A 22,287-nucleotide genomic window follows, 5' to 3' on the forward strand; every position below is an offset into this window, starting at 1 on the left:
GCATTCGAAAAAAGGAGATGCCAAGCCTAACAGTGCGAGGTGCAAAGACATGAAGGAGGCAGGCGTGGCAGGAGGAACAGCGTTTACCGAACTGATAAACTCTACAGCTTATCGAGATATAAAGGAGCCAGGTGATGACACAGCTATGCATATCTGAAGTATCGCACTAATGATTAAATCCAAAAAACCCCAAGTCCATAAGAAATGCTAGTTGTGACGGCTCACCCCATGACATGTGTAGCTGACCTTACTAATCAGATTGATGGGGAAAGTGAAATGCAAAGCAGACACAGCATTCCAGGCACTCCCCAGTGAGTCACCGTTGCAGCAGACAACATCAATGAGAAATGCTGATTGCCAATTTTCCATTCTTTCCCCAGATATTGCTTCCTTAACATCGCCCTTCACAAATCTCTTTCTTACGCTGTTGAACATACTCTGAACAGCTCCTTCCTGCCAATCACCTGCCTGCAGCTCTCACCAGCTTCCAGAGTAACCCGAGAAATGCCACCACGAGACTCAAGTGAGAGTTTGGCCTCTGAGAATCCTCACTTGTAATTCAGAGAGACTGCGCTCCCTCCAGCTGCCTGCATCGTTCACTTGTAACTAGCGAGGCACATATTTTCCCAAATCCATTTGCAGAATTTGCGGTAGCGGCACTTAGTAACGGCATTGCCAGACAACAGGGTTCCATTGATTTAGGGCATTCTTTCTGTAAGTACGAACAAATGCAGGAGTTACGTATTTGTCATCACAGCAGCGGTAATAGAGAATGTCCTTTTGTCTGGCTCTTCCTCCTCAAATCTTTATGTGCTGCAACATGTGGGCTCAGCCAATTTGTAAATAGATGAATACAAAGTGATTCAGGTAAGGTTACACAGGCAAAAGTGTATTGAGTGTGAGCGTCTAGCCAAAATCATCTTATGTTTAATAAGGATTAAGGCAAATTATTTTCAACAGGTAATTCTTATATTGGCAAATAAAGTGAAATTTTTCTTAGATGTGGATGAAACTACTTAAATCCTGTGAACTATTTTGGCAAGAAAAAAAAAGTAGGGAAAAGTATTCCAATAAATTCAGAAGTTTTGTTTTAATTTTGTAAATTCTTGACATCTGTTTTTTTAAAATTAATTACAGTGGGTTACGTACTGCATAGCTTCTGACAAAATAAAATTTTTCAGATGACCTAGCTCATTTGAGGATCTTTTTCACTTTTTTGAAAACTATTTTCATTTTGAATAATCTCTGAGTAATTTTTTCATTCATTGAACTGCAATGCTCATTGTTAAGAGTTACGAGACGTTTCCCAGATCAGCTGGTGAATGCCTGACAGAACTACGCAGAAAAAGGAAAAGGGGTTCCCATCTTTTGGTCTAACACCCCAAATGGAACACTTTGCTATCTGAAGGCATTTTGTCTTACTGGGAATATCTCTGACCATTCCCAATAATGCTGAGCAGGTTGAACTACTCAGACGCAGAAATGAGCATCTGCGACCCAAAGCATCAGCCCCCAGGTGTGGTCTGACCTGTTTAGGAAGGTCGGGGCGGTTACGCAGCAGTGAGGTTCAGCTCCAAGGCAGATGTCAGACCCTAAAACCTCTCAAGTGGATGGGATGTCACCTTTCAAATCCCGAGGACTGTTTCATTGCTGCCTCTTTTGGTCTAAAAAAGTGCAGAGAGTGCGAGACGCCTCGTTCAGTGCGATTTAAGGGTGCCATCTGCCGTCAGGCTGCCGGGGCCCGACCCGCCGGCGCAGGCAGCCACATCCCGCGTCTCTGAGCCCCATCTCCCTGCTTTTGCCGTCAGAATGGGGCAAATGTTTCCAACAGGGTGAATTCATCCCCGCTTTTACATTTCAGAATTGTTGCAGTACGGAAGTTGTGGGGGTTTATATATTTTTTATATATTTTTGCTTTGTCTCATGCGTTGGAGTTGCCATCTCCTCCCTAATTCAGAATTTAAAAAAAAAAATAAAACAACAAAACACACCACTACAAAAGTAGTGTGGGTAATTCTATAATTTGATGATAGTTTCCAAATAAAATCTATAGGGTAAATTACCTTCTGTACGTGAATGAATTATGTCAGTAGCAGCAACAGCCTGATCCGTGCTCTTATTCTTTAAAAAAAAAAAAAACCAACCAAAACGCAGTACCTCTTTAAAAAGGAGACGTTACAATTCTTAATGTTGTAGTACCTTCAAATTACAGTTCTGGACTTGCATTCCCCTGTGCTTTGTGCCATGTAAGCGCCAGTCCATGTTGTTTTCTACCCCGTTCAATCTTAATGCGGGACTAAAGGCAATAGAAGAATTGAGCAGAGGAATAAAAGGTGCAAAGCAGGCAACAGGACTCTTATACCTGTGAAAAGAGATGCTGAAGGTTATCGACTTCCTTAAGTAAACATGCTTACTAACAACTGGAGGAGCTTACTAACATGAAGATGCTTAAGTTTCTGTAGTGGAAGAGGTATTAGTGAAGAATTAATTTCTTCTTTTCTATTTCTCAGCAGAAATCCTGGGTGAAAGCTTGGCTCTGTTTTAGAGGGCTGCCTGAGCTTGTAAATACCCAGAAGTCAAAAATCAGAGAGCCTTGGTGCACAAAGAGCTTTTTTCCTGTTTGTCACAATAGAGCTATAGAAAGCCTGGGTTTAGTGTGAGTTTTGTTTAATTCATGTGATCTCTCACTAGCCCTGACTCACCTGACAATGACTCACCTTGTTCAAGGTAAAATTTCATTTTATTGAATTAGCAAGAAAAAATGATGTGGAAAGCAGCCACCGTTTATCGCACTGCTGTGAAGAGCCTATGAAGAAGCGGTTTAGAGGACGAACAACAGTTCACACTAGAAAAAAACAAAATAGACCTAACTTTGACAAAAAACCATGCTTCAATGTAAAGACTTATGGGGAAGAAGAAAAGTAGGATACAATCCGTATGAAAAGGCACAAGCTGCAAAGAATAACAAATTCATCATTTGACTTGAGAGTAAGTACACAAAAGGCTTTTAAGTATATATCAAGCTGCATTCATAAAAACAAGTTAACCTTCTTGTGATCTCTTTGGAATTAAGGTGACATTTATGCATTTAGTCTATGTTCATCATGTCCAAACGGGTGAAGAAGAGAAAGGCCCAAGAATACTTCAAGTGAACTGGAGCTTGGCAGAAAAAGAAGTATTGAAAGAACTCTTAAGTCTTTATTAGAAGCAATAAGAGAAAAATGTCAACAAAACATCCTCTTACACATCTCTTGCCCTTAAGCTACTCCTACAAAGGGCAGTTTGGGAGAAAAAAAATTGGTAGATGAGTCAAATATTTGCACTCCATATTTCGTATTTTTAAGGTATGTAATGAAATCCTCTTAATTGAATATTTTAAAGCTGGACTGCCTATTTTCTACTGCAAAATGGGGAAAATGCCAGGAATCTTTTGGAAGGGTTTTGGGTCTTCTGCACGAGCGTGCTGTGCAGGACCCCTCCCAGTGCCACATCCCGGCACACGCTCCCCGTTCCCTCCGTGTGAAAGAAACACCCACATTGAGGCTCCCCGGGAGCCACCGAAGGACCTCTGGTCTGCGCGGGGACGCAGCACGGTGCCACCCAGTTTAGTCACAACCAGAGGCAGGGCTGGGCACTGGTGCACACCAACTCCCAGCTCTGCAAACAGCCTCATCTGAGAGTAGCCTCAGTAGAAGCTGTGCGACCATGTGGGCAAGAAATGAGAGAGGAATAGACTCTTGTAAATTTGGGATCACTGTGTTTTGACCACACCGCCTCACAACATGTACCTTTGTATAATTCCTTCTGTGCTGAAGTTCTCTGGCAACAACCCACCCTATGGTGTTGTGGGGGTCTTTAAGCAGGGTTGCTTCCACGCAGTTATATCTTTACGTAGCCCTAATTACCAATGTGAGCACCTAGGTGCAGCCAGATACACATGGGGATTCACGGGGAGGGAGGAGGATGTCCTCCTGTGCTCACACGGGCTGATGCATTGTGCAGTGGTGTTGGTGGCTGAGACATTCTGGCCATTTCCAGGTATCGGTTAGTGTTTGTTGCCAAGGGAGGGCTAACTCGCTTTTCTTACAATCAGCTGTGCCTAGACCTGTGCTGCTGACATTTCACCTCCCCACTGGAGGATTAAACTAGTGGAAGCATTCACTGCGCAGTCTCAACCCAAGCCAGCACTGATGCTAGCCAGGAGACATGCTTTTCCACCCAGAAGGCATTCCCTTTGGCACCGTTCCCAAAGGCAAAGTGCAATCACTCTGTACTAACAAGACCGATAGGTGCTTTCACCCAACCCACATTTGCTTCTGGGCTTTGTTTATCTGATCTATAATTTGCTTACTTTTGTGAGCGTTACTCATTCAGCTGTCACCTGGATTGTTTTATTTTATTTCCTCAATGTTGATTTTATAGACATGCACAACTGAGTGATACTATACCAAAACATCAGGAATCTGCACGATATTGGCTAGAGATGTATAATGGGAGAGAACCTTAAAGTTTATGACTTTACAAGTCCGTGAAATCAAAGGGAACGTTATTTTGGTCATGCATCTGTATAATGAGCTAGTTCCAAAGAGCCCGACTGCAAGAGCTGTATTTTCTAAATACCACACAGTCACCTGTTCTGCATTAGAAAAATCTCTGTCGCAGTGATATCAGCACCTCTAATTCAGTTGCTAATATACTCTGGAATGTGTTGACAAATTAATGCAACATCCGAAGTCAAACAAATCCTCTGATGCCTAGCAGAGAGGGCAGGAAGGAATCCCCTCTGTTTGCCCTTGGAGGAATACCTGCTAGGGTTTTTAACTGGCAGTCAGAACATCACCTCTGCCATCCAAAGCTTGTCTGTGAACTGAATTTTGGGTGTTAGGAGGACTGCAGTGGGGCAACAGATAGGATAATGTCATTACAACCGGTCCTGAGCATGTGGTTGGCCATAAAGTTGTCATTCCATTTTACAAGTGGGCAAAATGAAGCACAAAGTTGAAGTTTACACAGAAAGTAGAAATCCCAAGCCTTGGTCACAGAAAATAGGTCAGGTCATTCCCTGATGATTGAATGGCACAGTGTGTCAGATAGTAACCTGTCACTCCTGGAAAGCTCCATTTAAATTACATGATTCTTCTTCATTTAAAGCAGAAAAACTGATGTATGATTTTGAATCCAGAAGTAATTACTCCAGGCTGCATCAGACCTAGAAATCTTCTAATTTTTTTTTTACTAATTTTGAATTCAGATGTGACAAATTAAAATCAACTCACTTTCATTTCTGCCCCATAGATATTGCCTCTCACTACAAAATTGATATCAGAGAGCTTTCATGCAGCACTGATCACTTGTGGAAGGAACCACACTGGGAGGTTAGAGCTGAACTGCAGTGTCAGAACTGTGGATGAGAGAAATTTGTTTAGCTGCTATCTTTCTTACGCGTAGCTCTCACTTTTGCTATTGAGAATTTATGGGTTTAAACATTAAATTTAGTTATGAAGTTACTATCTGGTAATATTATCCCCTACAAAAAATGTAAAATATTACTGGATTTGAGTATTATTCATATTACTGATCATGAGTTACAGTTAGACTGTAGAGCTCTTGAATTGCAGTATGAATTCTGAATATCTGATAACTCCTCTTTGCTTCTTTTTCACACATTGACAATTTTTTTCATGTTGATAATGAAGTTTAAAAAAACTATCAAAATGTTTCTAAATGCATTCAAACACAAGCACCATTGAATCAATAAAACTATGAAATCCCAAGATGCGCGTCATATTTTTTTGTACATGAAACAACTGGTTTCATGAACCAGGAGGATTTACAAGAAGTCCTCCTGTGCTGCCTGAAATTCCTGCTTTGTTTCTCCCAGCTGACTTGTGTCACGTTCACTATCTGCTGAGCTGATCTGCTGGTGTAATGTCGTTGATTTCCGTGGAGCTGTGCTGAAGGACAGGCCCGTTCTGTTAAAGCTGGGAGTTATCCTGAAATAAAGCTTTAGCTCGTAACAGTCAAGAACTTGCTGAGTAATATGATGGGGTCATAGAGTTTAACCAAAGGGCTGAGATGATGATTTCAGAAAGGGAAAGGGGCAGTGCAGGAGCTGGCAGAGGTCATATCTGATATTTCAGTGGAAGCTCATCTCCAGTGGTAGCAATAATATTAGATAATATTCTTAGACTTCACAACAATTCACTGTAATTAATGTTTCCTTGCATAGTTTAAAGCTTTTATCCCTTTGGTGTACTAAAGTTAGGGCTATCCATGCTTATGTTTTCACTTGACAGAAGTTTAGCAAATCATATTTTTCCAGGAAGAAAAACTGGCTCCAGCTGTTCTAATCCTGCAGTGACCTAAGGGACCTCTCCTGCGCTGAGGAGGAGTATTAACTCTGCACACCACGGCAGCTGCGGGAATTCACAACTGGAGCTGTACATAGAGTTTTCCCAGATCATGCCCTGTGAGCATGAAGCACCAAGGCAAGATGCCTAAGAGGCCAGTCAGTATTGTTTTCCTGGGAGAAGGGAAGGGAAGGGAAGGGAAGGGAAGGGAAGGGAAGGGAAGGGAAGGGAAGGGAAGGGAAGGGAAGGGAAGGGAAGGGAAGGGAAGGGAAGGGAAGGGAAGGGAAGGGAAGGGAAGGGAAGGGGAAAGAAAAAAGGAAAGAAAAGGAAAGAAAAGGAAAGACAAAAGAGAAGAAAAGAAAAAAGAAAATTTGGACATTTTCCTCAACCCAAAGCCACAAGGGCAGCTGGTGGTGAAATAAAGGTTTAAAACCCACACCGTGGAAGAAAGGCAGGACTGCCGACACCACTTCACCTTCATGGCAATTGGCACCAGGCATTTGCCAAGCCAAAACCTGACTGTGGGGACTTGCCCTCTGCCTGAAAACACGCACTTGTCCCCAGCTCAGCCCATCCCATCGTCTGCTGGTACAGTCTTAGCCTCACGCCTGGCTCCTCCTCAGGACAGAAAAGCATCATAGACGTGATCCGCGTGGATCGAGCACCCTCTTAAAGATAATTGCTTCTCTTACTGCTAATGCTGCTGCAGGTTCATGCTGATCGTGACTGGGCTAGTTTCTCACTAAAGTGAAGAATGAAATACACGGTCTACAATAAGCCTTTTTTCCCCTGCTTTTTCTTTTTAGTAAGCCAGGCTCCTCACATTTTGTATCTCAGGCTCGAGAAGGGGCAGGGTGATAGACTGGCAGGGGGCAAGCAGAGCCAGCAGGCTTCAAAGCTGTGGCAGCTGGTGAAAGTCGTGACCCAGCCTTTGCAGCAGCTGTATTAATGAAGTGAAATATTTAACATAGTATTGTTATCATCAGTGCATATTTGATGGAAACATAAAATGCTCACACAGGAGAATAATTGTGGTTCAAATGCCTGTCCCACCCACTAAGGCCCTATGTATACAGTAACTCTCTGTTTCAATCCTGACACAGTAACCTTTTATCTGTTCTAGAAGCTCCCACATGAAGAAATAGCTGGTATATATTTTGTAATTCTCCCTCTTTAAAAAAATAGTGACAGCAGGAACCTGTTTTTTGTGATGGGGGAAGGAGGGGCAATAACAGATTACCAGTTCCCTTCCTACATCAACACTGTGAACCACAGTCAGCCTCTGGAGAAACTCGAGGTTGCAATACATAGTTTGAAAAATCATGTTCAGGCTCTTTCTGGTAAGCAGCACGAGTGAATGTTTCTCATTCAGCATGATGTTTCAGCTGAAGCGTGCGAGCCAAATTCTGCTTTCACATTAGCGTGAATCTGGAGGGGTTCCACTGGGTTTGGTGGAGTTATTTCAGAGCGAGACCGCAGTAACTCAGGCTGCAGCCTCACTCGTGGTCCCCGCTGAGAGGTATGGGGAGCATGGTAATAATTACTGATGATTCTGCTTCCCTGGAGCTCCCCGCACTGAAGCAATTATTCTCTCTTTTTCATTACTCATCCAGACCACATTGGCTAAATACAAGACAGATTCAACAATTAATATGGACTCCATAAGAGACAGTGGGGAAAACCTACTTGCTGAAAACATAATTCTTCTGTAATCACTAGGAATCACTAACTGTAAAGGAGCCAGATCCAATAAAGCTTAAAACTTAAGCAGAACTTAAGCAGAAACAGTTTTCCCTGTAACTCTGAGTCAGGCATTTCAGTATGGGAAGCACATGAGTTCAGATGTGCTTTTCTTTGTCTAGTTCAAAACAGCACCTGCTCTCTGAAAGATGGGGATGTTTGCGTTGCTGGTGTCATGTGTCTGACTCTACCTCTGCACCGTCTTTCGAGCTCATGTCTGTCCCAAGGATTATGGATTTCACTCCAGGAATCAGGTGTTTAGGAGCGCCAGCTTCTTATTTTGGGGTACGTCAGTTGTTGAAGCCTCAGGTCTGTAACAACATCAGTCATTGCACTGCCTCTGAGTTTCTGGAAACCTACTCTACAGTGGGTTACTGACGTAACTTACATTGATCTGACAAACCTGAACCTCAGAGCCTCACTCAAAGTTTCTTAGAAATGCCAGGTTACATCTGAAGACTAAGGGTTGCTGTGTTGTTTGCCCTCTGCCATCTGCGCTGAAGTGTCGGATGGGACAGTCTCTCCCTTTCTTCTGAAATTACCATGCCAGTGTGCAAAAGCTCTCACTGCCAGGACAGCCTTCCCTGAGACATGGTATTAAATGACACGTTTGGCCAACATATTTAATGGGGGATGTTCCCACTGGGATATTCAGATGGTATTAAATGTGGTTTGGACATTCAGATTAAGCTGAAACCACAGAATGGTGGAAAGGGAGATGGTTATGTAGCTCCTGATGGATTTATTGAGGTTCCATGGGAAACGACTCTACGTCACCAACTACTTGGGCATCTGCTTCCTTCCAGCACTTGCTGGAATCAAATCACCTCCCTCAGACTTGCAACCCTGCTCGATTCCGTGTACCTCAGCCTGCTTCTCTGACCAAAGCAGGCAGAAACATACCCAGCTTACCCTTTCCACAGTCTTGGAGAGGAATGAAATTGAACTCAATGAACTGGGAATTTTTCACTGTAAACAAAGCATCTTTTATTTCACAACTCATCCCTGTTTACGACTGTTACTCAGCAAACGCTGCAGACCTCGGAGGCTGGTGTGCCACCCCCCAGGCAGTCGGTCCAAACCTGCCGGGGTGCCAAGGGCAGGTGGGTCCTGCCCGGGGCTGGCCTGGCGCTGCCACTTAGGTGGCTCACACGGCTCTGCCTGCTTGGGATTTTTGGGTAAATTAAGAAATGCAAACGTTGGGCTGGTCCTCCCTCTTCTGAAAGGAGAAGGAAGTCCATGACTCACTTCATCCATCCTCTTGGGACTGAAACGGGAAAGGCTGAATCAAAGCTTCATTTGCATTTTGTCTGAAACTGTCAGAATTTGACTGGAGTTATGCCTAATTTTTTTTTCCTCAGCTGTTCTCCTGCAGTTTCCTTCTCTCAGCTCTCTCTAGTGTTGCTAAGGGTGTATTGCTGCTCATCCCTTCTGCTCTGCTAAATAAACCTTGACCGTAACAGCCAGGTGGAAGTTCTCACGTTAAATTAACATGTCAGCCCCTTTCAAGCCTGCATATAGCAAAAGAAGATGCAAATATAGACCAATATTAATCCTCTCTTCAATTTTCAATATTTGAGTGGTGTTGGCTCTCAATCTGGACAGTAATAAAAGAAGCTGGCTAATCATATATAATTGTTGGGAGCTCTGTGCCATTAATTAACAGGAAGTTTTATGCAGCTGTCAGATGCACAAGCTGAGCATTTCCTGCAGGGGAGAAAGATTTATTTGGTGACAGATTCATTATAGATTTTGGATAGAAAAAATTGCATTTTGATAACTGAAAAAACATGAAAGAAACACCCAGTTTCCTCTGCTTTGGAGAGGATTCTCCTCTGTGGCCATCGTCCTCCCTCCACTGCCACCCAGCTAAACAATTCCTGAGCATGAGGCAAAACAAAACTCACCCTGTGTACCTCTGGTCTGTCCTTCATGAATACATGGGATGTCTTTGAAATGGCTGCAAAAGAATAATAAAACCAGAGCTGAAATATGCCTCTAAGGATGGATGGATAATTGTCCATTGGGATCACATAACTGGGAAAAATTAAATCGGTATAAACCTCACTCTGATCTCTTTAATTTAATAAGGTTACACCAGTGTAATCAAGAAGAGCATCTCAGTGACTGCACATCAGATTAGCTCTCAGTATAATTGCACTGATGTTGGAGGAGTCACAGCAGAAAGACGTTTCCTCTGATATTTGCTGTAGTTATTTCTGTTGTTGTAAGCGCTGCCAAACCAGGTCAGAGAAGGATGAGCTATAAGGAGGAGGGGAGGGAGAAACAGCTTTGATCTCAACACGAATAGCCTTGATACTGTGGAAAGACACATGGGGACACTGAGAGTATTCATATTGCCCGGCTGCAGGCATCCAACTCAGCTGCCAAAATTCAGGGATCGGACTTGAGAGAGAGAGGCACCTCAGACGGGTGTCACAACAACCTCCTGATTTGTCCAGGTTAATGCAGATTCACAGCACAGCCTGTGTAGCATCCAAAGGAGATTTGTCCCCTCTCTTAAGCACTTACGTTAAATGCCCAAAGCTAGGCAGTGACCTTTTTCTTTTAAAAGTATCTAAATTATTCCTTCCCAATTCAAGTCATGAAGGGCAAAAAATGCCTGGATGAATAATGGCAAGCACAATTCTGTGGAAAATAAAGGAAAGCGTACAAACATCCTTCAGCAATACCACCATATGTTTGGGCTCAAATCTAAGAATAGCCTTTTTTGGAGAAGAGAAGTATTTTTATTCTTATATTCACAGTATGTGCCATGAGGTGAAGTATATGATAATCCAAATTATTTTTTTCATTATGCACATTAAGTTTTTAAGATTGAATTTCACGACTTCTTAGGAGCAAATAGCTCCCTGGAAAGCAAAATACAGTGCAAACATATACTGAATCTTAATGACATTTTCTTAAAGAAATGAAGTATTTCTCAATGAAATATTTACATCTTGCATTTAAAAATTATTTCATTATAATAACTAAACCCAAGGAGAAAGACCAAAAAATACAGAAAACAGTGAATGAAAACTAGTCCAGAGTCACTGAATGGGTGACTGGTTTTGCAGCCAGGTTGGTATTTTGTGCCTTAGACCGCAGGTAAGTTTTGTTGCCACAACCACATGTGCCATCCAGAGACCATTCCCAAAATCACATTCTTTCTTTAGACAGGATTATGAGACTGAACTTGTGGGGTATCATCTGAGCTTGTAGGCAAAGATTTGCAATATCTAAGGTGATAAAATAAGGAAAAAACAATAAAGCTGCTTGACCTCTTGCTTGAAGACCTGAGGGAATCAGAATATTCACTCATCCTCCCATGCAATGCTGAGCTGGTGGATGTAATCAGAAGCTCTGTTTTCATGCTTATAGTTTCTTCACCATCCTCTGAAGCATCTGACACCATTCACAGCCAAGATCTGTTTCTTTATCGTGGCTAATAACAGAATTATATTCAAAACCATAAAGCAACACAGAAATAAATGTGCCATCTGGATGATACGAGCAAGTATATAGGGAAAAAGATCATGGGGACTGCAATGGTATTCCAGTTTATTTGAATCTTGAGACACATACCGTGCAGACAACACACTACTTGAAAAAAGATGATTAATATATTTGAACACTGGAAGCTGGCAGTCAAGTGATCTATGTACACCAGGCTTGGATGACAGGAAGCCTAAAGAGAACTTCTGGGAACCCCTGGCCTCAGGATATTTCATTAATAATTGAGGAGAAGTTGACATTGTGCTTTTCATATCTTCACATCATGACAGTCTTAACAGCATTGCTGCTGTCACCCGCCGTGCTGGGCAGGAGCCTTGCAGCAGGAGCTCTAGCCAGTCCCCAAACTGGTTTGTGGTATTGCCCTGTGTCAGCCTTTCACAACTCTTTGCTATCACTTTCTCAAACTATATATAAGGAATTTTTTGTTGGTATTACGACAGCCTGTGGGAACCCCAGTTCCCGAAACCAAGTTTTATTGGCTGAGGTGGTGGGAAAACTCAGAACAAAAAGCCTTTCCCTGCTCCAGACACCCCCAGTCTGAGCATGGGCTTAGTGACTCACATAAGGGAGCAGTAAATTGTGACAATAGGTTTAAAATATAAACCCTTGGTCAGCTTACACATTATGGAAGGATATTAAGATCCTCTTTGACTACAGCAAACAGTCAGGTCATTAAGTGTACTTTGGTTTTTTCTACCATTGTGGGAAAAATGTGTCTTTGGAAGGGGTTTTTAGGTGTTCAGCACAACGTTGCAATTTCCAATAACAGAACGTCCGTGCTGGGCTGCCCTGAAGCCATAAAGTCAAGTATGCATTTGAACAGGTTTGGGTGGCCAGAACGCTCCAGAACAGAAAGTATTTCGAGAAGGGCTGGGAAGGTGGACTACTCCACCCCTCTGTGTGTTTGCACCCAGTGTTTGCGAGCACTCCCTGGGCTGATTACGGGAGGCAGGGGCAGGGGCAGGGGCAGGGGCAGGGGCAGGGGCAGGGGCAGAGCTGGCGGGGCTGAGCGAGCAGCACCTCGCCCTGACCAGCTCCAGCTCCGGCACTGGGTGCCCCGGCCACTCTCCCCCAGGTAACTCGTGCTGCTGCTGTTGGTTTGGCTGTTCTTGGGTTTTGCTTTTGCTCTTCCTCCGCTGCCATGTCTGTCCCACGCTTGAGTTGAGTCCTGCATGTGCTCTCGTGCTAAATGATCTTGGGAGGTCCTGTAAGTGCTTGGCTTATTTTGTTTGGGTTTTAAAGTACTGGTATAAGTTTTCCCTTTCGGTGCACTGGCTTTTTCTGCGAAAGGGCAGAAGAATAAAAAAATCAGCTTTCTGACGGAGTGTTTCCACCAGACGGGTTGGGATTGTTCACCTTTGTGGCATTGTTGAACTGTTCTCTCCCTGAAAGCCCAGGGTGTGAATGTTTGAACTATTTCGCTTTGCCCATTTGGCTACAATGCAGAGTGGCTGACAGAATTGTATTAAAAACTGCCCCTAGAGCCTTAAGGACTGTAATTCCACATGTCCTGGATGCACGGCCAGCTGCCAGGTTGCTATTCAAATTGTTCTTGGGTGTTTCTTGTTTGCCCTGGGTACGTCACCTCAATCCTTCCTTCTCCTGTCCCTTCACTACTGTCTATTGTGTGTCCATTTCTCCTCTTTAGCCACTGACAATGCTCAGATGCATTCGTCCCCTGGTTTCATCATACCCAACACGTGCTTGAGTTATCTTTTTCTGCAGGAGAGCAATTGAGAGCTGCACTGAAGGAAGGTAAGGAGACTTTCTAAAACCCTGTCCTATTATGAGTCCTTCCTTGGCTCCACATGAATCAGAGCAGAAGCTTCTGCCTTTCTAGCTGGACACTGATATGTTCCAATGTTCACCTGTTTTCCAAGAGGCAGGAAAAAGTGCAGGGATGTACTAAAGGGCTTAGGATCCAGTCCTTGCCCTGCGGCCACAAGGCAGGCTGCTTTCTGCAGGAATTAATGTGTGCTAGGTCCTTCCTCTGCCTTTGGAATATACGCGAGTTTATTTAAGTCTTTCGCCGACACTTGCAGAGTGTACATACCTGTAATGAAATTAGATGCAAAGAGAACTAAATAAAGTTGATTATTTTTTTCTGACATTTAAATACAACATATGGCAAGTTTAGGTGAGGAATTAATGGCTTACTTTTTATATTAACAGAGGCTGTGACACAGGTGATTGTAATTTTCTAGGTTGGTCAATACATTAGAAAGGTCAGGCTTATCTGGCTTTAGCCAGAGTACACAGTAGATCACGGATTTTGTTGTAATTTTCTCTCGTAGTTTTCAAAGCTTTCACCGCTCTGCCAGGACCAAAACAATGATTTCTGACAGTGAGAGAAAAAGGAGAAAAAGGAGAATTTTACCAATCCTTGGGAAAGGAACTGTTTCAGAGCTGTGTCTGATCTGGAGGCTGGTAGTACGTGTTCCTTTTTAAACCAGTCGGGTTGCATTCCAGCTGGTCTGAATGAGTCCCGTCCCCCGCCTCCCACAAGAATAATATCCTTGAAACTTAATCAAAAAATCTGTACCTAGAAAGGAATGAGAATGAGCTTACTCCAGTTCCTCTCGACTGCTAAGGCTTCTCTTCTCATTTTGAAAAAAGTGTTCTTGCATCAGTATCATCTCTTTTCCCTTTTCAATCCTTGAAAATTGTCTTGTTCCTGTGAATGTTATCAAACCTTCCCTCATAAAATCATAAAATAGACATCTTGCCGACAACACCTCCCAGGTCTTGTGGAGTTTTGCTCCATACTCACAGCTTACTACAGAGACCAGCTTTGTGCTTTTCAGATGTAGAATAAAGGGCACAAATAGGTCCTGCCTACTGGTTTTACCACTTATAAATAACCATGATTAATAACTGAGACAGCAAAAACACTCAATGGAGTGACCAAGTCAACATCCCAAGAGCTAACGTAGGGTTCACAGCTGGGCAGAGGTCCTCAGTGGTTGACAACGTCTGATTCTGCCCACTAGGAACAAGCGTGTGGCCAGATCCTGAGAGCTCCCGAAGGCTCACAGTTCTCAGACAAGTCACTGCGCACTGGGAGTCCTCAGCATCTTTTGAAACTCCATTTTCCAGTGTGAGGACTTCAGCTGGGTGCCAAAGCGGGGCTTGGTGCTTAGCTTTTGGCAGCCTATGTTCAAAACAGTGGTCTTCATAAATACACTGGTGAAAAAAGATACCACATGAGAGCCTTGTGGGACCCCCTTACTTTTCCTAAAACTTTCTTGGTTCCACATTTAATAACTTCAGCTTCAAGAGAAGTTGTTTCAAATGAGAGAAGAATGGATATGTTAGTATAAACTAGAGTCCTGAGCACTTGGGGAAAAGGTAACCGTTTCATGTTAATGATGGAGCTGGAGCAGAGCTCGTTTATGTAAATCTAGAGCCACGTAAGGGTGCAATAACATGCAATAGTCTCTGCAGCAGCAATTCTAGATGCGATGGCAGAAGCGAATAGCTGTGACATTACTTGCTTGGCAACTTGAAACTCTGCCAATTTGATACCATTTTGTATGTGTATATTACTACTTCTGCTGATACTCAGTTTTGTCTATAGGTGGCAGTGACCTTTCATTTTTTCTTTAAATAGGGAAGACGCTTACATACATACGTATCTTCCTAATTTTACTAAAGGATCTGGGCCAGGACTGTGAGGCTGTGCTGCTGACTGAGCTCTGTACCCAGAGGAACGGCCACAGATTTGTCACCTTTCTTCGATAGCCACTTTGCCCCAGGGCATGCCAAAGGTGTAGTTGTAATACTGCCCATACAATACAAAAATCAGTGCAATGCAATAATTAATTACTGTTGCAAGGAGGGAAAAAGTCCAAAGACATATGGTGTTTTGGGATCATATTTCTAAGAGGGTTGTGTACCAAGTTTGTCCCATTTTTAGCAAAAAATAGCCTCCAAGTCTTGTCCAGCTTTCTATGAGAGAGAAGGTTCTGGTGAGTGAAAATCTTTTAAAATTCCACATGACCACTGTGTGTGTTTTATTTCAGTGAGAATTATAAACTTGATTGCAGAAAATGGGTAATCTCTCCTAGCGTAAAATATGCCAGAGATCAGAGCCAGTGATCTCTGCTCTGTATCAGTTAAAGATAACTTACTTGACGTGAGTAGAGCTGCATCAACAGGAAACTGGAGTAACTGAGAATCAAGCTACAAATCATTGTCAAAATTAAAAAAAAAAGGAATTTGCTTCTCTCGCTCCTCTCAGATATGTACTGATTTTACAGCACATGTGAAAAAGGAAGCACATAACCTGCAAATATTCCATCCTCTGCTTAAGTTGTCTCGTGGCATAAACCAGGCGGCCTTGTGAATGGAAAACAAAAGTAAATCCTCCAGATTCAACCAGATACTAAATTTACCATCGAGACTAAGCAGTAGGATTTGAATCTTGTTTTCTTCTCTTCCGATAGGATAATACTTAAAGTTGCTAGGAAACAGAATTACATAGCAAGGACAAGAGGCCATTGTACATCCATGGGGAAACATTGGCTGTTTTCCACCATAAATCAGAAGTTCTGATTTATAGTGGAAATATCAGCTGAGAAGATAAAATCCCTGTAAAATAACTCTGCACTCTGAAATCAAGGCTCAGTCCTACAGCCACTATTTATGCAGCGATTCTCAGCGGCGCACGACTGCAGTTCATGTTTCAGCATCAGTGGGGGCCGTTCAGCGTTCAGCACAGCACTAGGCACTTAGCAGAGAACAATAACCGTCTCTGGAGAGAGGCCCAGCTTGGATTTCAGCTAGGATGCAGCACAAAATAGAAAACAGATCTGGACCATCCTTGTAAAGCAAAGGTTTGTAGATTGGGGTTAGCGAAAAACCACAACCAGCTTGAGCTCTGTAAACAGTAACTGGAAGCAGACACCTGGGGCTGTGGGCTGAAAGGAGAGCTGCCCGCAGTTCTTGCATTCAAATTCTACTGAACATGATTTAGCAAAACTACTCTTTTCCTTCTTTTCTCCAATAGCCAAGGGTTGTTTAATTAAAACACTAAAGAAGCTGCTCTCATCCATACCTCTGCAACTTCACTGATTCATACAGGCATAAACCAGAGCAATAATAAAACAGAAGGGCACTTGGTACCCATGGCGGCTGTGCGGAACATCCAACGGGATGAGCACTGAGGCTGGAGCTGGCTACAGCTCTCCACCTTCCTCTCTTTGGAGACCTTCCTCTTTCAAGGTGTGGCTCAGAACAGTCTCTCCTTATTGTTTATTTGTGTAGCTTTAACAGTATATGTACATATATATATCCTGAGCCAAAGTCAATAGGATCCTTCCTCTTGACTTCAGTCTGGTTTGCCCTTCAACCACGTTGCAGAGAGTGTGTTTGGTGCCAAAGAATTTACAGTCCTAAAGTATAGAGAGGTCAGAGGGTACATAAATGTATTTTAAATTAAGGGGGGGGGGGAACCCAACAGTTGTATGTGTACTTGTACATAGGAAAGAGGCTAAAATTGAATTAAACACATTGCTCCTGAAACAAAGTTGAAAGAAATCAGAACAGTTTCACTGAGTGTTGAATTATCTAATGGACTAATAGTAATTAACCAGCTAAGATTTTGCCTGGATTGTAGTCAGAGCTGTGACTCCAGTAGGTATGAACGTAAGAAAGCCATTTTGAATTGACTAGCTTGGGTATCAGTAGTGCTGCACCTGCAGCAGCACAAGATGCTCGGAAAACACACCAGGGATCACAGACGAATGCTGCGGTGGCTGGTTTGTGTTGTCTCCCACTTGCTACAGCTACTTGGCAGGGCTTGAACTAGCCAAGGAAGTGTAGCTCAGTTACTTCTGTGAGCTGCAGTCGACCAGTGAAGCTGTCTGGAGCAGGCCAAATACTTGCACAGACACAGGCGAGAATTTTCCCCAGAGATTTGTTATACATAACTGCAGGACATACAGGGCCTTTTCAGAGTTTACATGCATGATGTCTTCACATGCTGCCTCTTTTCTCTCCTCTTTTTTTTAATGAAAACCAAACAAAAATATAAAACCCCACCAAGCTGCTGTAATTTATTCATATATTTTGGTCTTTTTCACTTTATTCTGCTGCTGACTCTGTGTTACTATTTACAGAGTCCTAATGAATGATGCAGGTGTGATTGCAACCAGTTTTCCTCAACAAACAAGAAAAGTTTGTAGTTTGTACCATTTTTAGTGAGCAGCTGTGAGCCCCTCTGCATAACTAGGTTTGAGTAAGACTGGTTGGTGCAGACTGATGACTAGGGCACCTGCCTTTGGGAAAGCAGGTGGGGCATAGTAGGAATTTAAGCAGCCTGTCAAAGCCTGTCACCATTGGCTGTCTCTTAATTTGAATTAGGCAGCAAATTCATATTAACGAGAAAGAAAGGGTTATTTGGGTTTTTTTTTTTCCCCCCCACCTTACAGGAACTATGGGGAATACAATGAGTGTCCCAGAGGAAGCTGAAGAAGACAATACATGCACAGTAAAGAGCTATCAGGTAAGCAAGAGCTGCCCACTTTCATCTTCCCTGGCTATTGTATATTGCAATTTTCAAATCCTGGGCTGTACCCAGTCCTAAGAACTGTATTATTTGCTATTTCAGGCTCTATCTGAATCTCCTGACAATATTGAAAATGGATCTGTTGCATTTGTTCAGGCTCATTCTCCTGCAATGAATGGTGAAGGTATGTACTGGGAAAGGGTGTGATATCTGTACTTCTTTTGCCACCAGACAGGCAGAGAGAGGTTTATACTGGAGCAGCAATAAATACTGGTGCATGGTCTCAAATTAAAAGATGAGCCCATGTTTCAGCTCTTACTTGTGAATCAGTACATGTGGTTTTTCAGAAGCTTGAAAGTTTAAAGATAACAAAGGGTAAAACAGGAAAATATTTCCAAAGTCCTCTGGAAGCTGTTTGTTTAATTGTTCTAAGAATTTGGTTCTGCATCTGGTCCACGAAAAGTGGTTTTATAGACTAAAGATTTTGGTTAGTGTGAAGTATGATAGGGCAGGAGTGGTTTGGCCCTGGTCCTTTTCAGGTTGCTGCACAAACCTCAGGGTGTCCCGTGATAAACTACCTCTGCTTGGGCTCTGGTGGCACCGTGCCTCTAACAAGCCTTGGAGGAATCATTGCTGCAAGGAGCACAAATTGGGGCTCTTGAAGGGGGCATAATGCAGCAACAGCACCAATACAAGGATCGGTGGCCTGTTAGTGAGGTTTTGTGTTTGTGGGGGACACAATAAAGTGTTGTTTTGCAGACTGGGATAAGAGAGCAGTTCATGTGTTGGAAGGGAGAGCAAGTTGTGTTTAAATAATGTCATGGCATCCCTGTTGCTGGTGGGGACTTACCAGGTGATGTCGTTGTGCTCGGATGCCAGATTGAAATAACCACTGGTGTGGAAATTGATAGTCTGGAGAGGATGTAAGAAACTATTAAAAAAAAAAAAGGGGGGGGGGGGAGGAACTGAATGCATTGAAAAATGTAAACTTATGCAGGTTAGAAACTAAATTCGTTGAGCCTTAAAATATTCCCCAAGTACTGTGGAGGAGTAACCTTTGCAAGACAAATGTTTGTGCTGTTGGTCAGGCTGCTTTGCTTTGCCAAACCCATTCTCTGGTCACAGTGGGCACAAGTCTGGGACTATACAGAAATTGGGCTGTTGTATGGAGAGCCACTATAATTTTCTGTTTATAAAAGAAATCAACAATGTGCCCTGGACTTAAAGGTCTATCCCCAAATTGCCTGATAATGATGCCTAAAGATAAGCTAGAACAGTAGAAAGCTTTGCAGAAGCAGAGTATCTTGGGATGGATAGAGGAGGTAAGACAGTAATGGGCCAGAAAAATGACTACTGTTTTGCTCCAGGTAATGCTGATCTGCTTGCCAATTTGCTCAATGCATGTCACTTGGTTTAAGTTTTGTAAGGAGCTAGAGGAAGGGGTTTCAAGGGATACCTGAGGTTGGCAAAACAGGTCACCCTGCTGACCTGGCATTTTAGCTATGTGACTCTGAGGGGTGCTTACCAAGTGCCCCAGGCTGTTACAATATCGAGTGCAGGAAAGGGTGATGGCATTGTGCAAGCCTAAAAGAAATGCGTTAGGGCAAATTATTTAAAGCCCAGAGTAATATTGTATTAAGGTGATGAAGGGAATAGAAAACTGTTTTGGGGGGACTTCTTTTAGTGACTGCAATAAAAGATGTTATTTTGAAACATTCTGCGTGCACTTAGCCTTCTGAGGGTGTTTTGAGCTGTTTAACATTAATAAAAGAAAATTTTGCAAAATTCTTTGCAAACTGGTTACAAAAAATGAAGTAAAATAAAATCCAGGTCCTAGCTACATGTTCTCATCCACAAGATTGTAAAGTCTTAAAAACAACCTCTGTATTTTTTTGTGAAACCATATTTCTGATCCTTTCAATAGCAGTTTCAACAAATGATATGATAGAAATGTGAATGCTTTTTTGTTCATCTAAATGTTTCCCTCTTGTTGTCTGATTTTTGGTCCTGTGTTTTTGAGTAGGTGCATTGTTTTGACTTCAGAGATACCAAACAATTATTTGTTAACAATGAAATATGGATGGGGATATTTTTTCTGTCCTGTTCATCATTTAGAAAAAGTCATTGGCTGGGAAAAGTCCCGTAAGGTGGTTGGCATTATACCTGCAGTGATTTGTTATAACATAATTACTTCTGGACATGATGAGGTTTTGCAGTGAAATGCTATTTTGGATCCTGAGCTGGGCATTAGTGGTACTTTTCATATATAGAAACCTTCCTTGCTCTCATTTTACAAGTAGTAGACCTTCTTGAAGAGAGATGTCTAATCTGCAGTGAGATCTTTATAAATAAAATTTAACTGTGTCAATTGCTTGTGTTTGAATTCTAGAGAATTTAGGGTATAGCACATAATTTATAGAGCTAGATAAGTGACAGCTGGGAATGCAGCATGGCTTACAACATTATTACCAAGAGGTCAGTCCTATTTACCAGAATTTATTCAAACTGTGTAACAAGACTGATGTTGTACCCCTGACCACTTCTCTCCTGTTGCTGTTACAGGATGTATTAGATATTACTCAACTACTGCCAGGGCAACAAGAGCATGGTGGGGGGTGGACAATGATTTGTTTCTCTGTACACTGTGAAATAAAATTGATACGCCCCTATTATGTATAAACTGTGGATGTTTGTTAGTATAGAAGTTGAATAGTTGGTGGGGGAATGGGTAAATCACTGCTCACAGTAAGTGCATCCCATTTCAGACTTGTTTGGGTGGTGTTCATAGCAGGACAGCAAACGGGTTTTTGAGTGGTCATGCCCGTGGCAGGCTGGACCCTGGGCTCCCCATGGAAAGGTGCCTGTCAGCAGCTGAGCCCCACTCCCAGTGTTGATGTCGTGAAAATCTGGTGTGAACTACATGGCCTGAGCATTAAAAATTTGGCTCCAAGTAGTTTTGAAAAGTTATCTCCACATAATCATGGGCAATTGCTTTCATCCAAAGACATGCGTCTCTCCTCGCCTTTCAGCACCTCATTAATTTCTTCTTCCACCTCTTGCTGGCTTTGGAGCCTTTTTGAGCAGTATTCAGGCAGCACTCATCTGGAGCAATGTTGCTTCAGTTCACTTCTCCGCAGATTCAGCCACGTTAATTTTACCAGTGTTTTCCTTGCATTGGATTTCTTCTTGTTTTCAGAATACAATAAAACCCAACGATTCTCTCCAATCTCTGTAAGGAAAGAAAATATTATTTTATTATTCACTGTTAAGAGAACCCTCTTGGCCTGTTGCATCCAGTTGAAAAATCTAAGCTTAGACAAAAATAATCAAAGACTGGTGTGGCATATGCAGATGGTACTGATTACACTTCAGAATCTCTGTTCCATGGCTAATTTCCTAATGCCATCTCTCTGTAAGAAGTCAGTTTAAATGGTTGCCTACTAAAAGATAAAAGCCTGTAGCTGTGTGTTTCTGCTGGTTTACACCAGCAGAGTTCTGGGAAGTAAATAAAAGCCAGATGATTTACACTGTCTGAAGACCTAGAAAATAAGTGTACATTTTACTCAATATATAAAATGAAGCATATGGCATTGTTTTATTTAAAAGGATTACCTAATTAATGTAATTACTAAATCAGTTTAAGTAGCAAGTTGAAAAATTGGACTGTCCTGTGTTGATATTACTTGTATTTTAACTTTATTAATGTTTAAAAAAGCAGTTAAAATCATTAACTCTTTAATACCACTGAAATCTCACTGGTTTGTGTAATGTAATCAAGGTCTTGGTGAAATAAAAGTGCAAGTGCTGTTTGGAGATAGAAGTTATTCCTATAGACAATGTAGTTGACAGTATTTCTAAAATTAAATAATGCAAGAAATAGTACTGTAATCTATTTTATGGTCACAAACTGGGCAATTCTGTAGAAGAGAAAAGCTGCAAAAAAGGCAAGTGAAGCAAGAGGATTTTATTAATAGTGTTAGATGTATGTCTGTGGTCTTTGTCTTGTTAGTTTGCATTTCTGTGATTGCCAGTGATCTCTCCATGTGCTGTGCATTAAATGGTATAGCTGATAAATGAGTCTATGAAATCTATATCTGCTAATATAATGAAAAAAGAATCCAGAGAGTTAACTTAATATGACCAGAGGAAGTAATGTTATTTGGAAGAGCC

General features: G+C 42.3%; 1 protein-coding gene across 1 annotated transcript in view; it reads left to right on the forward strand.

The window, feature by feature from the left end:
* The first annotated feature begins 18,036 nt into the window (after positions 1 to 18,036).
* BCAS1 (brain enriched myelin associated protein 1) overlaps positions 18,037 to 22,287 on the forward strand; it is a 49,793-nt gene continuing 45,542 nt past the window's right edge. The window contains exons 1-2 of the mRNA XM_059827341.1: positions 18,037 to 18,114; positions 18,220 to 18,301. Of these exons, the coding sequence (XP_059683324.1) occupies positions 18,046 to 18,114; positions 18,220 to 18,301 (151 nt within the window). The 5' untranslated portion in view covers positions 18,037 to 18,045. The remainder of the gene's footprint in view (positions 18,115 to 18,219; positions 18,302 to 22,287) is intronic.

Source organism: Gavia stellata, chromosome 20 (assembly GCF_030936135.1).
Source record: "Gavia stellata isolate bGavSte3 chromosome 20, bGavSte3.hap2, whole genome shotgun sequence".
Lineage (NCBI taxonomy): Eukaryota > Metazoa > Chordata > Aves > Gaviiformes > Gaviidae > Gavia > Gavia stellata.